The following is a 14640-nucleotide window of genomic DNA, read 5'->3' on the forward strand; positions in this document are numbered from 1 at the left end:
GCTTTCCAAAAGTCACTTTATTAACATAATAAAGACCTTGATCACTCTCCAGATTTAGGAAATTTCAAGAGTTTAGGAGCTCTGTGCCAGGAACTGGGCAAAGACCAAATAAATGTTTGTTATTATAAACCACAATATCACAGATACCAAAGAGGTGCATACAGAGTAATGGATTAACCAATCTACCATAGTGGTTACTGCTCAGAAAATCTGGAGGCCTATTCAAGGTGGCTCACTATCTTGTTTGAACTCGACTTACAAAGAACGCATGTTTCCAGCTGACTTCTCCTAGGTAGAGACAGCAAAGACCAGTTCAGGGGGATTATGTTCCTTTCTTATAGCCAGATCTGCTGTACTAATAAGATTAGCTTTGAGTTCAGTTTCTCACATTTCCAGAGGTGAGAGCCTAAGTGTGTCAGGGCACCAAGGGACTGGGTGTTCATGTACATGGATGGGGATGGTGGGGTGGGGTGTTGGGGTGGAGGACATTGGAGGGGTGAGAGGAGATGGTCTGAGAAAGTTCTTGGAGGGCTTTAGGAAAAATAATACCAATAGAAATCTGTTTTGGGGAGTTCATTCTCACTTAAGTCATGAGTTTGGTCTTCTCTCACCTTTGATCTTTCTCCCAAAAATATATAAGAAAATTTTTCTCCTGCCTAGTACACCTGTCCCAACTAGGAAAATGTCTTTTCTAAATTTTTGCACATTTAGAGCTACTAACTTAAATCAGAAATCACAAACTGTTGATTTGTTTAGTTTACATAAGATTTTTAAAGAATTATTTACCAACATGTGAAAATTCAGAGAACACAGAAAGTTCTCAATTTCTGGCTTCTCTTTAAGAACTGAAAGATCACCTTCCACCATTTCCCATTTTATTCCAGTTGCTCTGCATGGCTTTAAGCTTTGGACTGGAGATGTTTGGGTCTGTAAGCCTGGCCTAAAACAATTCCTGCTTATAAACTGAACAGTAAAACACACAAAGACACTGCCCCCACCACCACCAAGGCCGGCCCTCTGTGCCTGGCAGTGCAGGTGGACAACTTGGAGGGGGCCCCTGGCATCATAGTCTACACACAACAGAGCTATCTCTCACCATGTTTATCTTTCATTTATTCGTTCTGTCATTTGCTCATTAATTACACACATGTTGAATATAGTTAGAAGTTGGGCCAGGTAGAAGGATACAGGTAATTGTATCTTTCTCATACTGTTAAGAAGCATGAATTAATTACATGCATGCTTGGTACACATTGGTGCTTATATCAACAATCATTTTCTTTTACACACTTATGATAGATTCAAAGAATGTCAGCATTATAAAAATATTAACGCAATCTGGTGATTTTTCAAGGCCCCATTTTCACCCCACCCAACAAGAAGTCTTCAACTATTACCATTGAAGCAGGGTTTGGAGGTCTGAGCCCCACTTTATTCAGTCCTCCTCTCACCCTTTTTTCATAGAACACAATTTGAAAAACTGTTAAAATCTCCAACCCCACATTCCCGAACAGGTCTAAAGTGACCTGCCTAAGGCTCCTCAGTTCTTTCCTAGGAGAACCAGGACTAGCCCCCCCAAACTCCTGCCTCTTAGGTCACCACACTAACCACAGTGTCTGTTCAATTGCAGGGTGATCTCCTCAGTTGTACTGAGTGCAACTGCTCTTGGAAGAGCCTACTCTTACACCCCAAGTTATGCCAAAGCTAAAATATCAGCTGCACGCTTTTTTCAACTGTTGGATCGACGACCCCCAATCAATGTATACAGTAGTGCAGGTGAAAAATGGGTAAGTACTGAGATGGGGGTACAGAGGCGGTGGGGGAGGATTGTGTGTGTGTGTGTGTGTGTGTGTGTACAGAACAGCTACTGGGGCTGGTCATACACCACCACTTAGCTTCTAAATTCCTGTAGTACTTAGGTTCATTCATATGTACTAAGAATGAGCAGTAGATTTATAAGTATAAAGAAATAAAGTAAATTAGCATTAAAAACTATTCATAAAGCGGGCATTTGAAGAAGGGAATGATATCCAGTGAATGTTACATTATGTATAATATAAAACACACTTAGTTACAGAGTAATAGAGCTATCCAACCACCATGTGTTCCATTGTTGTTCTGGTATGGAATGTAGCAAAATCAGTTCTTCCTGTTCAATAATATTGATTTGATTCATGTTTATCTGGGTTCAATTTTTAGCTCATATGGACTCCCAGAAAATTAATTTGATTATAACAAAATATCTTTTCTTCTAACTGATAAAGGATAAATGAGCAAGTCCCCACAGGTGTTTTTTAATCTTCCCTGCCTAATTTTTAATATCTGAGTATGTTCAAGATAGCAAAACAAATCTAAACATTAGTAAAGATAAACCAAATTCAGAAATCTTTTTAAATTGGTCAAATGACCTGTTTCTTTGTCAGCTCAATAAAAGTAAAGTCTCTATGTGGTCTATTAAATATCCATTTCTAGAATTCATAATTTGAATAGTACAACTGAAGGTATTCACCTTTGCAATACGGGGTTCAAGTAACTGTCTCTCTAAGTCATTTCGAGTGTAATGCAATTATTTTAATCTTTGGGTAAATAGATCTGTAGGGGTTTGGAGTTGGATCTGTAGGGGTTACTGGCTTCTGTGTTATAATGATATCTTCTAGCTATTCTCTTCCATTTGACATTCTTCCAGAATGTTTATTAATGGATGACAAGGAAATCCCCTTAGGTTAGAATGAGAATAAGAAACAAAATATTTTTAATTCAACTGCTTAAATCTCCCTTTTCTCTACACCTGCTAAAGTAGAGAATAGAATGCCATTTCATTAAGTTGCTGTCTTTATACTTCACACTTCGGCCACATTGGAGTTGAAGGTGTCTTAAGCAGGGATTTAAAACTCAGATGTAGGTGCATTTTCATATCCTAGGTTCTAGTAGGAGTATATATAATTCTAACCTTTCCATCCATAGGACAACTTCCAGGGGCAGATTGACTTTGTTGACTGTAAATTTACATATCCTTCTCGACCTGATATACAAGTTCTAAACGGTCTCTCAGTGTCGGTTAGGCCAGGACAAACACTGGCATTTGTTGGAAGCAGTGGATGTGGCAAAAGCACCAGTATTCAGCTGTTGGAACGTTTCTATGACCCTGACCAAGGAAAAGTGGTAAGCAATGCAAATGCTTTTGAGAATTTTGCTTCCTGCAGAATGTCTCCAACCCCTAAAAAGTGGTCTTCAAGATTGTCTAAAGCTCTTTCCTTAGACTCACTCCTATGGAAAGTACCGGTCATTTCCTGGTCGACCTGATTCTACCTTGCAATTTCTAATATAATATTCTTCCCAGTTCCAGATGGCCTGCTGACAAGTTAGGCAAAGAAAACTGGGCACACTGCAAAGCTAGAGATGAGTGTATTTAACAGAAACATTCACTTACCCGTAAATGGAGCAGAAAGTACAAACTAATCAGGAGACTAATGACTGGGAACGGAAAAGGCAGGGGTGATAACGAACACAATGATAAATGAGCAAGAAATGGGATTTAGTCTGAAAAAATCTGAGACAATCCTGGTTCAGGACGCTTACATCTAAACAATATAAAGAACTCAAATTGGTAGTCATGTGCTATAAAGCTTTTGCAAGGATATTTGAAAAATTGGTGGATTGCCTTGTTGCTTATTTTCAATAGCATTTCTTTCTCTTTTCTCTCCTTCTTGTTTTTCTTTCCAAACAACATATGTAGAGGAGTACAAAATAAAATAAGAAATACTTGTAATAAAAAGCAACTTTTTATTTTACCCTTTTCACTACGCCATTTCTCTGCTCTAAGGCAACTATTTTTAACCACTGATGTGTTTAGATTTCCCAGTGATTACATCAGTGTCTCTAAATATTATGCTTATGCTGCTGTTTCATGATTTAACAAATTTAGACTCTGTTGACTTGTTCTCAAGAGATGGAAATTTAGCTTACCCTACCCACTCCCCCTCCTTTTACCCACCTTTACCCAATATATTAAGTTGGTGCAAAAGTAATTGCGGTATTTGCAATTATTTTTAACCTTTAAACCACAATTACTTTTGCACCAACCTAATAGATAAATTACTTTAAAAATTTCCTCTGTTTGTAAATTTAACTAATACACCTTCTTTTCTTTTCCATCACCTGTAGATAACATCTCTAGAATTATCCCTTTGTAAGATGGGACTATTAGCAATTCTTTTATTTTCATCTCTTCCTCCCTCCTTTTACCTATCAAGTCCTAATACCCACACTTTTATATGATCAAGCAATCAAAATGCTTACATTCTGTTTATAACATTTGTTATCTTTCATGCTTGCACTCTATGCTGATTTAAAAGTTGAAAATCAATTAACAACTTTTATTATAACTAGACAAATATTGTTTATCCAATAGTCAAGTAATGAGGTACATTAGCATTACATTTTCTTTCTTGATTGTTTTTCTGAAAGGCTGTCTTTTTTTTGCATTCTTTGCCTTTATAAAACTTTTATGTTACTCCAATATCTCTATCCTGCTACCTATACTGGAGCACCTGCTTCTTTCTCTCATTTCTGCCACTGCCTGAACTCATTAGAAGTGCACTTGCTGAACAATTGTCACCCTATGAGTTTCCAGCAATTTTTTTTTAGATTAGATCCATTATTTCCTAATTCCCATATCTTCCTCTTTCTTGGTTTTTACTTTCATTATATTGGAGTACATCTGCAAGTAGTTTTCTAGGAAATGATTGAGGCATGGTTCTGAAAATGTTTTATTCTGCTTTATACTTCACTGATTGTTTAATATTAATATTTTGAAAAATTCTTTTTTGATTTCCTTGAATAATAGAATCTTCATTGCAATGAGAATTGATAACATTATGAAGAGAAATACTGAGAGAAACTCAGAAGAGGCCGCTAAAGATTCCCTTGCATAAAGTGAAGCAAGGAAATAAGTAGATATTGGTAGAATCCAGAAAATTATGAAAATAAGGAGTAAGAGTTGATTTTCTGTAATTTATAATCACTTCTGTTATTAATTTTAGGTATAAAGATTTTAATTTTTTGATAATATTAGGTGACTGATGAACCCAGAAAGCATATTGCACTTGGGGTCTGTTCTATGCAAAGGAGAAGCTCTAGTTTCCCAAAATATCACATCTACCATGTCTATCACCGAGGTCAATTGTGAATTGCATGACATACAGAGACCTGAATCCTTCATGTTTGATTTTCTAACATTGACACATATATTAAGTATATTTCTCTGAATGTGTTCAATGAAATTTCTGGTCAGAGGCAGAAAGCAATGTCCATGAAGAAATCAGTATGATTCTTTTCATTTCACACACACACTATATTTTGTTATATCCTTGTAAAACACTTCTACAAACATTTTTAAATAGAAAAAAAACAGCAACCTTTTATGCAATTTTTAAAAATCCTCTGTGGTTTTAAGGAAGCTACCAAATGCAGGCATTTAGCCTTTTCAACATCTAATTGGATACCTATGATATGCAGTACTGACCTGGGCCCCATGAGAGGTTCTAATGAGAGTGAAGCATATCTTCTGTCTTCTAGGAGCTCACAATACTCACACCTTTGTGTTTAAGTATTAAATTGTGCTTTGCAGACTGTAAATACTATGGAAAATGAGTCGGGGAAGATGATAGAGACTAATTTTGAGGAATGCATTATAGTTTTTCTTATTTGCTTTTTCGTTGCCAAGAAATTACTAAAATATAATATCTCACATTATTTAATATATATTTTTGTGAGCTTATAGGGCCAAATACTTTACAGTAATATGTTAGACACACTGTACCTTTATTATTCTCGAGCTTTTAAGTGAACCAGCTCAAATGGTGGATACTTGAGGTCCTGTATTTAACTGCCTAATTAGGCTGTGAGTTCCTAGAAAACAGAGATTATGTTTTCTTTATGTAGTAGACAAAACACTACTTACCATGGTGCTTTGTGGCAAGTAATTCCATATGTTTGTTGATTAATTAAATGAATAAATGTACTTTCTTACTTGAGTCTGTGATCTCAGTTATTCAGAGGGCAGTGTCTGTAAAATCAAGGAAACAGTTTTAATTCTGATGTTGTCCAATATGTTTACCTAGAAAAACCCATTTCATAACCCGCGGAGCCTCAAAATTGAGCAATTCTGCAAACTTGTACAGGACGTGCTGTACCAAAGTATAAAGGAAAAAAAAATTGTTTAAACTACTTACTGTCCTGAGTGCTTTTCTCATTTGTACCACCCGTGGAGCTAGAGTTTGGAAAACAAACACACAAAACCATAGTTTGATCATAACTTTGACACCATTTCTGACAGACACTACCTCCAGAGGTCAAAGGCAACATGATTTATTTCCAAGAGTCCTGGGATTCTTGTCTCTTAAGCAAAGCAAATGCCCTGCATAACACTAATGATAGAATATGAATTTTCCTTGCTGCTGGAATTCTGAAACAACATCTTGGTTGTCCCCTCTGTTTGCAGATGATAGATGGGCATGACAGCAAAAAGGTAAATGTCGAGTTTCTCCGCTCGAACATTGGAATTGTTTCCCAGGAACCGGTATTGTTTGCCTGTAGCATAATAGACAATATCAAGTATGGGGACAACACCAAAGAAATTCCCATGGAAAAAGTCATAAAAGCCGCAAAGCAGGCTCAGCTGCATGATTTTGTCATGTCACTCCCAGAGGTGAGTACCAAGTCAGAGTGGTTCCCTATGTGAGACAGGGATGGGGAAAGGTAGAATGACCAAAAAGTATTACGATTTGGGCTCAAGGAGAACGTCAAAAGCAATACAATTTATTTCCCAGTGCCTGGGGATTATCTCAGTCTTTTAAGCACAGACATACACTTTAGTTTTGGAAAGTATTATATTATCCAGTGCAAAGGAAGCTATAGAATTTGTAATACATAAAGCAGTAGTACATTGAGCACCAGCTTAGCAAAGTGAAAAAAATGCTGAGATTTGGAGCAGGCCTCAGTTTGAATCCTAGCTCTGTCACTTACTAGCTGTGTAACTTTGAGACAATTACTTTTCTTTTCTGAGACTTAGTCATTTGCAAAGACTAATATTAAAATGAAAGAATATACATAATAGCCACACAAAGAAAGCTGCTGCTGCTATTGTTGTCACCATCACATTTTCATTACTTGGTAGCATATACCATAGGTAGTAGGGAAAATTGCATCTGTCTCAGTGTATCTCACTTTTCCAGAGCCAAGTTTGAACTTAGTACAATATCAACTCTGAATTTTTTCCATCTACTAAGAGTCTCTCTTGGTAGTTGATTCTCCCCAAAAATTAACACATGGAAACTGAATTTTAAGAGCCAAATCCTACATTTAAACTTTCCCACTTCTTTCTTTAAAATACCACTGGGAAATAGCTTTTCTTTGAAAGTGATTACGTTTATAAATTTTGTGGTGTTTGTGTGTTGTTGTTGTTGTTGTTTTTTCTTTGTTCTTTTCACAAAGGCTCCTAAGTCTTAGGCTCTTGGTCTCATTCTAACTTAGTAGCCTAATCCACAAGCATGTGGACATTACTATGTGCTGTATCCTAAATGAAAAGCAAAGCTTGTGTGTCCCCTAGAAGATTCCTTTCTTCCACAAATCTTTGTTGAGCGCCTGCTCGTTTTGTGGGAGACACTGGCTTAGAGTAGGTTTATTGCCTCTTTCTCATACAGACTTACCTATAATACTTTTCACTGAGCACATTTTCTTCACAAGGACAAAGTAGGCTATTACGAGTCTCACTTGCTTGGCTGAGCATTTGTCAGGAGGTAAGGCAGACGGAGGCAGACCTCATTGTGGAAGGCAGGCAGAGTAGTGGTCAATGCCAAGGGCTCAGAAACCAGATACACCTGGATTTAGATTTTGTCGTCACTGCTCTTTATTTGTCTTTACACAATTTTCTTACCTGTCTGTGCCTAAGTTTTATATCTGTAAAATAGGGAGAGAATGATGTCTGTGAATATTAAATGATAATCTGACTAGAATAGTTAGCACAATACCTGACACGTAGGAAATATTCCAGGAAAGTTAACTATTTTTTATGTATTCATGACAGGCATCTAGCTAGGAATTGTCCTTCCTAATTTCATCTAAAACTCATATTAATATCTGCATTTTTCAGACAAGTTTGTACCTAAAAGAAATTTAAATAATTAACCCATGATGACAGAGCTAGTACTAAGCAGCAGAGTGGAGATCTAAATCCGGGCTTGTGTTCTGGAATGGTGCCTCCCCAACAGGGGACTGGACTAGACCTCTCAAATTTTTCTGTCTTGGAAAGTTCTTCCACATAGGTGCTTGGAAATCGGGGAGGATCTCATGTACAGGGAGAAAGAGACCAGAAATACAAACTTAAAAGAGATGCAGGAAAGAAGATATAAAGTTTCCTTGTTTCCCAACACAAAAGGTCACAAACTCCATATTTTTCTTATATTTCTAAATGGATTTGACATCCTATATAAAAGGACTCATTCACTATTCCCAATAAATTTAAACAAATTATTTAAATTCACAGAGGGGTCGTTGATGTGGGCTCCATATATCATAGAGCTTCTGGTTTTCAAACTTACTATATTTATTCCAGAAATACGAAACTAATGTTGGGTCCCAGGGGTCTCAGCTCTCTCGAGGAGAGAAACAACGTATTGCTATTGCCCGGGCCATCGTACGAGATCCTAAAATCTTGCTACTGGATGAAGCTACTTCTGCCTTAGACACAGAAAGTGAAAAGGTATGTATTGACTTTCCGAAGTCTTAGATCATTATAAATGACTCCTTTGCTGTAGTATTTATTCTTATAAAATGGCACTATTTTCAATTTTCTGATTCATTAACAGTAGAAATTGCCAACACATTGTGGAGCCAAACGACAATAATCTGGAGAAAGTGATTTAAAGTAGGATTGCTTGAAAAAAAATAACTTTAAAATAAAAATTGTTTTTAAGATTCTCTAGACTTGGTGACATTTTTTTCAAGGGCAAATAATTAGCTTTCTTAAGTAGAGCAAAATAACCCAGGTCATTTGTTGGGCATTTCATATTTTAAAATTCTAAAGATATGTGGCAAAGCAGATGGGTAGCATACAATAGAGAGTAAGAGGTGGTATCTGATGTGCAGTTTGCATGAAAGGAAATGCAATTGAGCAAAACACAATTATGATATTTACTGTTTATTAACTATTTAAAAATCAGGATTCCATTTTGGAGAGAGTTAAAATGTCCTCAATGAAGAAGATCAGGAATGACCAATGATTGTTACCTTGCCTTATTTCCTTGGTTTCACTTTAGCAAACCAGACCATCACGTATTATAAAATTGCTCATAGTTTGGTTCGTTCTTGCTTCCCTGAAATTTCTCAGCCTGTGGACTGCAATTCAAACCACTGATACATTGCATTCAGCAAATATTTGTTTCTTTCATGTGAAGCCTTCGGGTTTAACCCCTGAGTATAGCAGTATTACTCCGGTGGTATTAAACAGAGCTCTTGGCAGTGGTGGGCCAGGGAACAAGCGTATGTCTTTGCATCAACTTCCAATCTTTTCTTTGCAGACGGTGCAGGTTGCCCTGGACAAAGCCAGAGAAGGTCGGACCTGCATTGTCATTGCCCATCGTCTGTCCACCATCCAAAACTCAAATATCATTGCAGTCGTATCACAGGGGAGAGTGATTGAAAAGGGAACCCATAAAGAATTGATGGCCCAGAAAGGAGCCTACTACAAACTAGTCACCACAGGAGCCCCCATCAGTTGACCTGATTCAAGAACTTCATGAACAGATGATGCTCCAATTACAGGAAGGCCATGGGTTATTTTGTTTTTTCCTTTTAGGAGAAATGATGATATTTTACTTTTACACACGTTGTCATACATTGGGATCCAAACTAACTTCTATTGATCTTCAAAATAATTTAGTTTTAAATGTCTGTAGATAGAAAATGAAACAAACCTGATCTAGTGTGTGTGAAAAGCCAATGTCTAGCAGCTGCTCAGGCACCACTCAGTGCTTTCTCCAGGCAAGGGCCAGTCCCCATTACTACATGGCAATTAGCAAGAAGTGCTGGAGTAAATGAGACTTTGAACTCGTCAAGGGCAGAGGAGTTTTGTTCTTTTTTTCTTTCTTGAACCCATAATTTGTCAGCCCCAAGACAATCAAAGCGGGAAACATCCATTCTTCCCATTAGGCTAGAGCAGTGCCTTCTGATTGAAATATAATATGAGCCACTAATGTGAGCCACATATGTAATTTAAAATTTCCTAGTTTCACTAAAGAGAGGAAAAGAAAAAGGTGAAATTAATGTTAATAATATATTTTATTTAACCCAATGTATTTTATTTAACCCAAAATATTGTCACCACATGTGATCAACATACAATTATTAATATTTTAAATTACTTGTTCATATTAAACATTCAAACACTGATGTGTATTTATACTTACTGCATATCTTAATTCAGACGAGCCACATGTCAAGTTCGCAGTAGCCACATGTGACTAGAGGCTACTCTACCAGACAGACAGGGTTAGAGTATCCAGGTTCACGCATTTCCTGGTCTGAGCCTCAGTTCCTTTGTGCTTCGAATCTTCAAATGTGTCCCTATACCATACTCAGAAACTGGAAAACGTGTTTAGGCAAAGATCATGGTGCCCATTTGGACTAATAAGAGACCTGGGTAGAATCAGACATCATGGTGTCAGAAGTTACAAATAGAATCATATTGGCCCTTATTAGAGTGGTTAAAATTCTTTACATCTTTCATTTTATTTGATTCACCTGGTTGAGTTGAGTGGCCAGAAGGGAAAAAACTAAGATTGTTTAGTGTAACACAATGTAACTTTAAAATCTGTCATATTATCTAATTCCCCTGAGGTCCTCTTTCCAAAGTAAGTTTAGTTCCAATTAATTTATAAGAATCATTTATGATTTTTTTTCTATAAACAATTCTTATGAATTATTGGAACAGCACATTTTCTAACTTATTTTGAGAAGAGAACTTCAGTCATTTGGTGCATCTCAAAATTGCATCGAAGGAGATGCCCATAAACGAGAAATGCTACTACTATTTGAGAAAAAAAATAGAAGAGCTGGGCTTCTAGATTCGTTCATCTAGAAACTCTTTTTCATATAGTTACTCGATGTCTACTCTACATGTGCTTTTAGGAAATAATTTCAATGAAAAGACACTTTGAATTTAGTAATATTTTCATGCATATAATTTTTGGCAATTATACGCTCATTTAAAAATGTAGATCCTGGAATATTTTGATACTGTGTCCTGAAAGAGAAAAATACATGGGATCAAAATTAGGTATAGTTTGCCAGATATTTATTCATGAATTCAATGTAAGTTTCCTACCCTTAGAAGGTATCAGAACATTCTCATCATGTTCGTTTAGGATTCCACCTCATATTTCCAGCTAAGTGTTGGATTTATTAATATTTCTTATGCATTTAGAATCTCTCTGTAATTGGGTCACATAAGGAGGTTAGTAGAGATTAAACACTTGCAAATTAGGTTGCTGTTTCCAAACACATTTTGAGATAAATTTACATATGCGTGTGTGCCATTATAAAATAAGCATTATGTCTATTTGCATTTGCTTTATATTTTCAGATCAAGTGAATACTCTAACCTACCTATAAGAGATGGCAGATGAAAGTAACTTAAACAAACTTTGAAACCCAATTCCAATTTCTTTCACACTGTGTTCAATTAAATGCCCAATTAATTTAAATGGATGGACTGTAAATAAAGCAGTGCACATGATTATCATCTAATTGGCTCTGGCCAACATTATCATGTGCTCATTAGTGAGTTGTATGGTATCCTGAGGCTCATAATGAGTAATCGGGGTACACATGATTGGCATGTAGCTGTCTGGATGCAATTACTCAATGCAATAAATCAGCACTAGGACAAAATTTGCAGTAGATAAAGGAAGAAGAATACATAGCCAGCTGGTGAATTGGCAGTTCCCTCCTGTTTATAATTCAGGTACAGCTCCTACTCCCAGATACAAAGAGAAAAATGTGAGGACAACAGAATAGCTACAGATAGAAAGGGAAATGTTCACCCAAGGTGACCCAGAACAAGTGCCTACAATTAATAAGAATGACTACAGAAAAGAGAAAAGAATGCTATTGTATTGGTTAGGAGTATATATTTTTGATATACCAAGTATGGAATCAAAGTAAGAGATAAACAATGTTTTCATAAAATTCCTTTGAAGTTGAAAATTCAATTAATCATTTGAATATACCTCAAGATAACATTCACAAAGCATTTTATAATTTAGAAAACATTTTGCTTTTATAATCTTTGTAAATTATTGTGAAGCCATCTAGCAGGGTGCAGGAAAATAATGCAGCTGTAAGTTGCATTCATTGTTTTATATATATATATATATATATATATATATATATATATATATATATATATATATATATATATATGAGAAGTCTCCACAGCAGGCATCGTAGGTTTTCTCATTGTACACCTAATCCTACCCCCTTTTCCTTTGCTTGCCTCTATTACAGAAGTTGGAAAGTAATTACCTTCTCAGACTCCCTTGCAGCAAGGCGAGGCCATGTGACACTGTTCTGGTCAATAAAATATAGGCACAAGTCTCTATGAAGGCTGTCCCTTCTGGAATAGAGACTGTGTTAAAGAAAGCCTGTTTTCCTTCCCCACTTCTTTCCTGGGTGCACAGTAGCCATGCTGTGGTCATTTGGATGTGACTATGAATGGCAGAACATGAATACAGACTGAGTCTGATTTCCTGACAACCTTGAGAAGTTGCTCCAGCCTGGATTGCCTACCTCCAGCCGTCCTATTACATAAGAAAAGTATACCTCTCAGCTTGTTTAAGTCCTGAAGTCATTTTTCATAGTTGTAGTTGTTGTTAATTATGGATTAACACAATCTTAATAGATACAGTTAGATTTTTATTAATAAAAGTACTGAAACATAAGTATAAAGAAAATAATGCCGTGTTGAAATATTGGTGTGTGTTTAAATGACCTTAAAATATGACCTTTACATCTGGAGGTATTCAAAAATTATTGATTAAAAGAAGGAATTTAATCATAGTCTTTTTTCAAATGTCACTGCTATGAAAAGGAGCTATCAATGGATGCAAATCCTTGCAGCTCATCTAGTGGTTTTCCAGGAACATTCCATGTACCCTGCTTTATTATTCTTAAGTGCACGAGACTTTTACTAAGGGATTTGGTGTTTTGTGATTATGCTTTCTCATCCTCTCACGTGATAAAATTGGTGTTAGACTGGAAATAATCTGGATTCCATTGGCAGGATATAGCCTCAGTTGAAAAGAAAGTGATTCAAGAAGAGGATGAATTTGAAACGAGTAGGTTAGAAGAGATGGGGAATAATATTACCAGCTAACTTGTAGCTGCTTATAGTCTCAATATATATAATATAGCTAGATATAGTATCTATGAAAGGCAGTGATGGGTGAAAGCAATGTCTGCCTTCCAAGCCCACAGGCCAGAGATAACCCTGGCATCATAGCTACAGCAGGTAAGTCTGGAACCCCTGGGGATCTCCCCCAGGGAAAGGCCTATATTGAACTCATGCCTGCATATCTAGCACCTAAAGGAACATAATAAGTGTTTGTCAGCTAGGTGGGTAGAGGGATTAGAGAGAAAAGAAAATCATGGACAGAAGGGACCCTGTTTGAGCTTCTAAGAAGATTTTAGAAGCTATTTGAAACTGGATCTCTAATTTTCATTTTGCATGCTCATCCTCAAACATCTTGGCATAATAAACATATAATTTGGTATTAGGATTGTGTTGCATTCAAGAAGCACATTACAACAGCCATGAAGAATTAAAAAGGAAATTTTGTCTATATGTCTTGGAGAGATCCACAATAAGTCCACAATGAACTACTGTACTAAAATGCTATTTCAAACTTAGTCACTTTCCCCACACAGTGTTGTTGGTTTAGCACCACCAACTCTCCTCCCACAAAGCAAACTTCTCCTTCCCTTCTTCTCACTCAGCCTGTTATTATATATAGCTTTTTAGTATCTCTTTCAGCAAGAAGAAGAAATGGAGCTGGTAATTTTTTAGATCTCTTTTGTAAGAGAGGTGAGCAGAAACTCTGAATATTCTCATGTTAACAACTTTGCTCTATAACATTTGTTGTATTATTTCACATCTCCATGCATCTCTTTTCATAGCTATAAAATTCACATTCTAATTGGAATAGAATGTTTTAAAGACTGAAATGTAATATATAAATCTAAGGTTGTTTATTAAAGAAGCAAATTACAAAATGAAGTACTCTTTAGGATTTACAGACTGTTCATGGCATGTAAGTAAAATTTACTGTGCTCTGGCTCTTCATCCAATTTCATTGAATGAGATCCTTGGAGTTGTAGAATGTCAGAGCTGAAGTGAACCTTCCATTCTAAGCCCATTTTAAGCCCCTGATTTGAGAAATTAGTCAAGTGAGCCCACAAATGTTAAGTGGCCTCCCAGCACCACAGTGGTTAGATGCAGAATCAGAGTACAGCATGGGTCTTGCTACCAAACTCTACACTCTTTTGTACATCTACCTGTCTTTGAATTTTCTAGCACCTGTCCCT

General features: G+C 36.4%; 1 protein-coding gene across 3 annotated transcripts in view; it reads left to right on the forward strand.

Annotated features, from left to right (window-relative positions):
• The window catches only part of ABCB11 (ATP binding cassette subfamily B member 11), a 74778-nt gene extending 64666 nt beyond the window's left edge, over positions 1–10112 (forward strand). For 2 of the 3 annotated variants that reach the window (XM_033112698.1, XM_033112699.1), the window contains 5 exons: positions 1631–1787; positions 2965–3162; positions 6503–6709; positions 8615–8761; positions 9579–10112. In XM_033112698.1, the coding sequence (XP_032968589.1) occupies positions 1631–1787; positions 2965–3162; positions 6503–6709; positions 8615–8761; positions 9579–9779 (910 nt within the window). In that variant the 3' untranslated portion in view covers positions 9780–10112. Of the gene's footprint in view, positions 1–1630; positions 1788–2964; positions 3163–4846; positions 5976–6502; positions 6710–8614; positions 8762–9578 lie in introns of those variants that run through there. The other variant, XM_033112700.1, reaches the window with a different exon arrangement.
• The last annotated feature ends 4528 nt before the right edge of the window (positions 10113–14640 follow it).

This window comes from Rhinolophus ferrumequinum, chromosome 8 (assembly GCF_004115265.2).
Source record: "Rhinolophus ferrumequinum isolate MPI-CBG mRhiFer1 chromosome 8, mRhiFer1_v1.p, whole genome shotgun sequence".
Lineage (NCBI taxonomy): Eukaryota > Metazoa > Chordata > Mammalia > Chiroptera > Rhinolophidae > Rhinolophus > Rhinolophus ferrumequinum.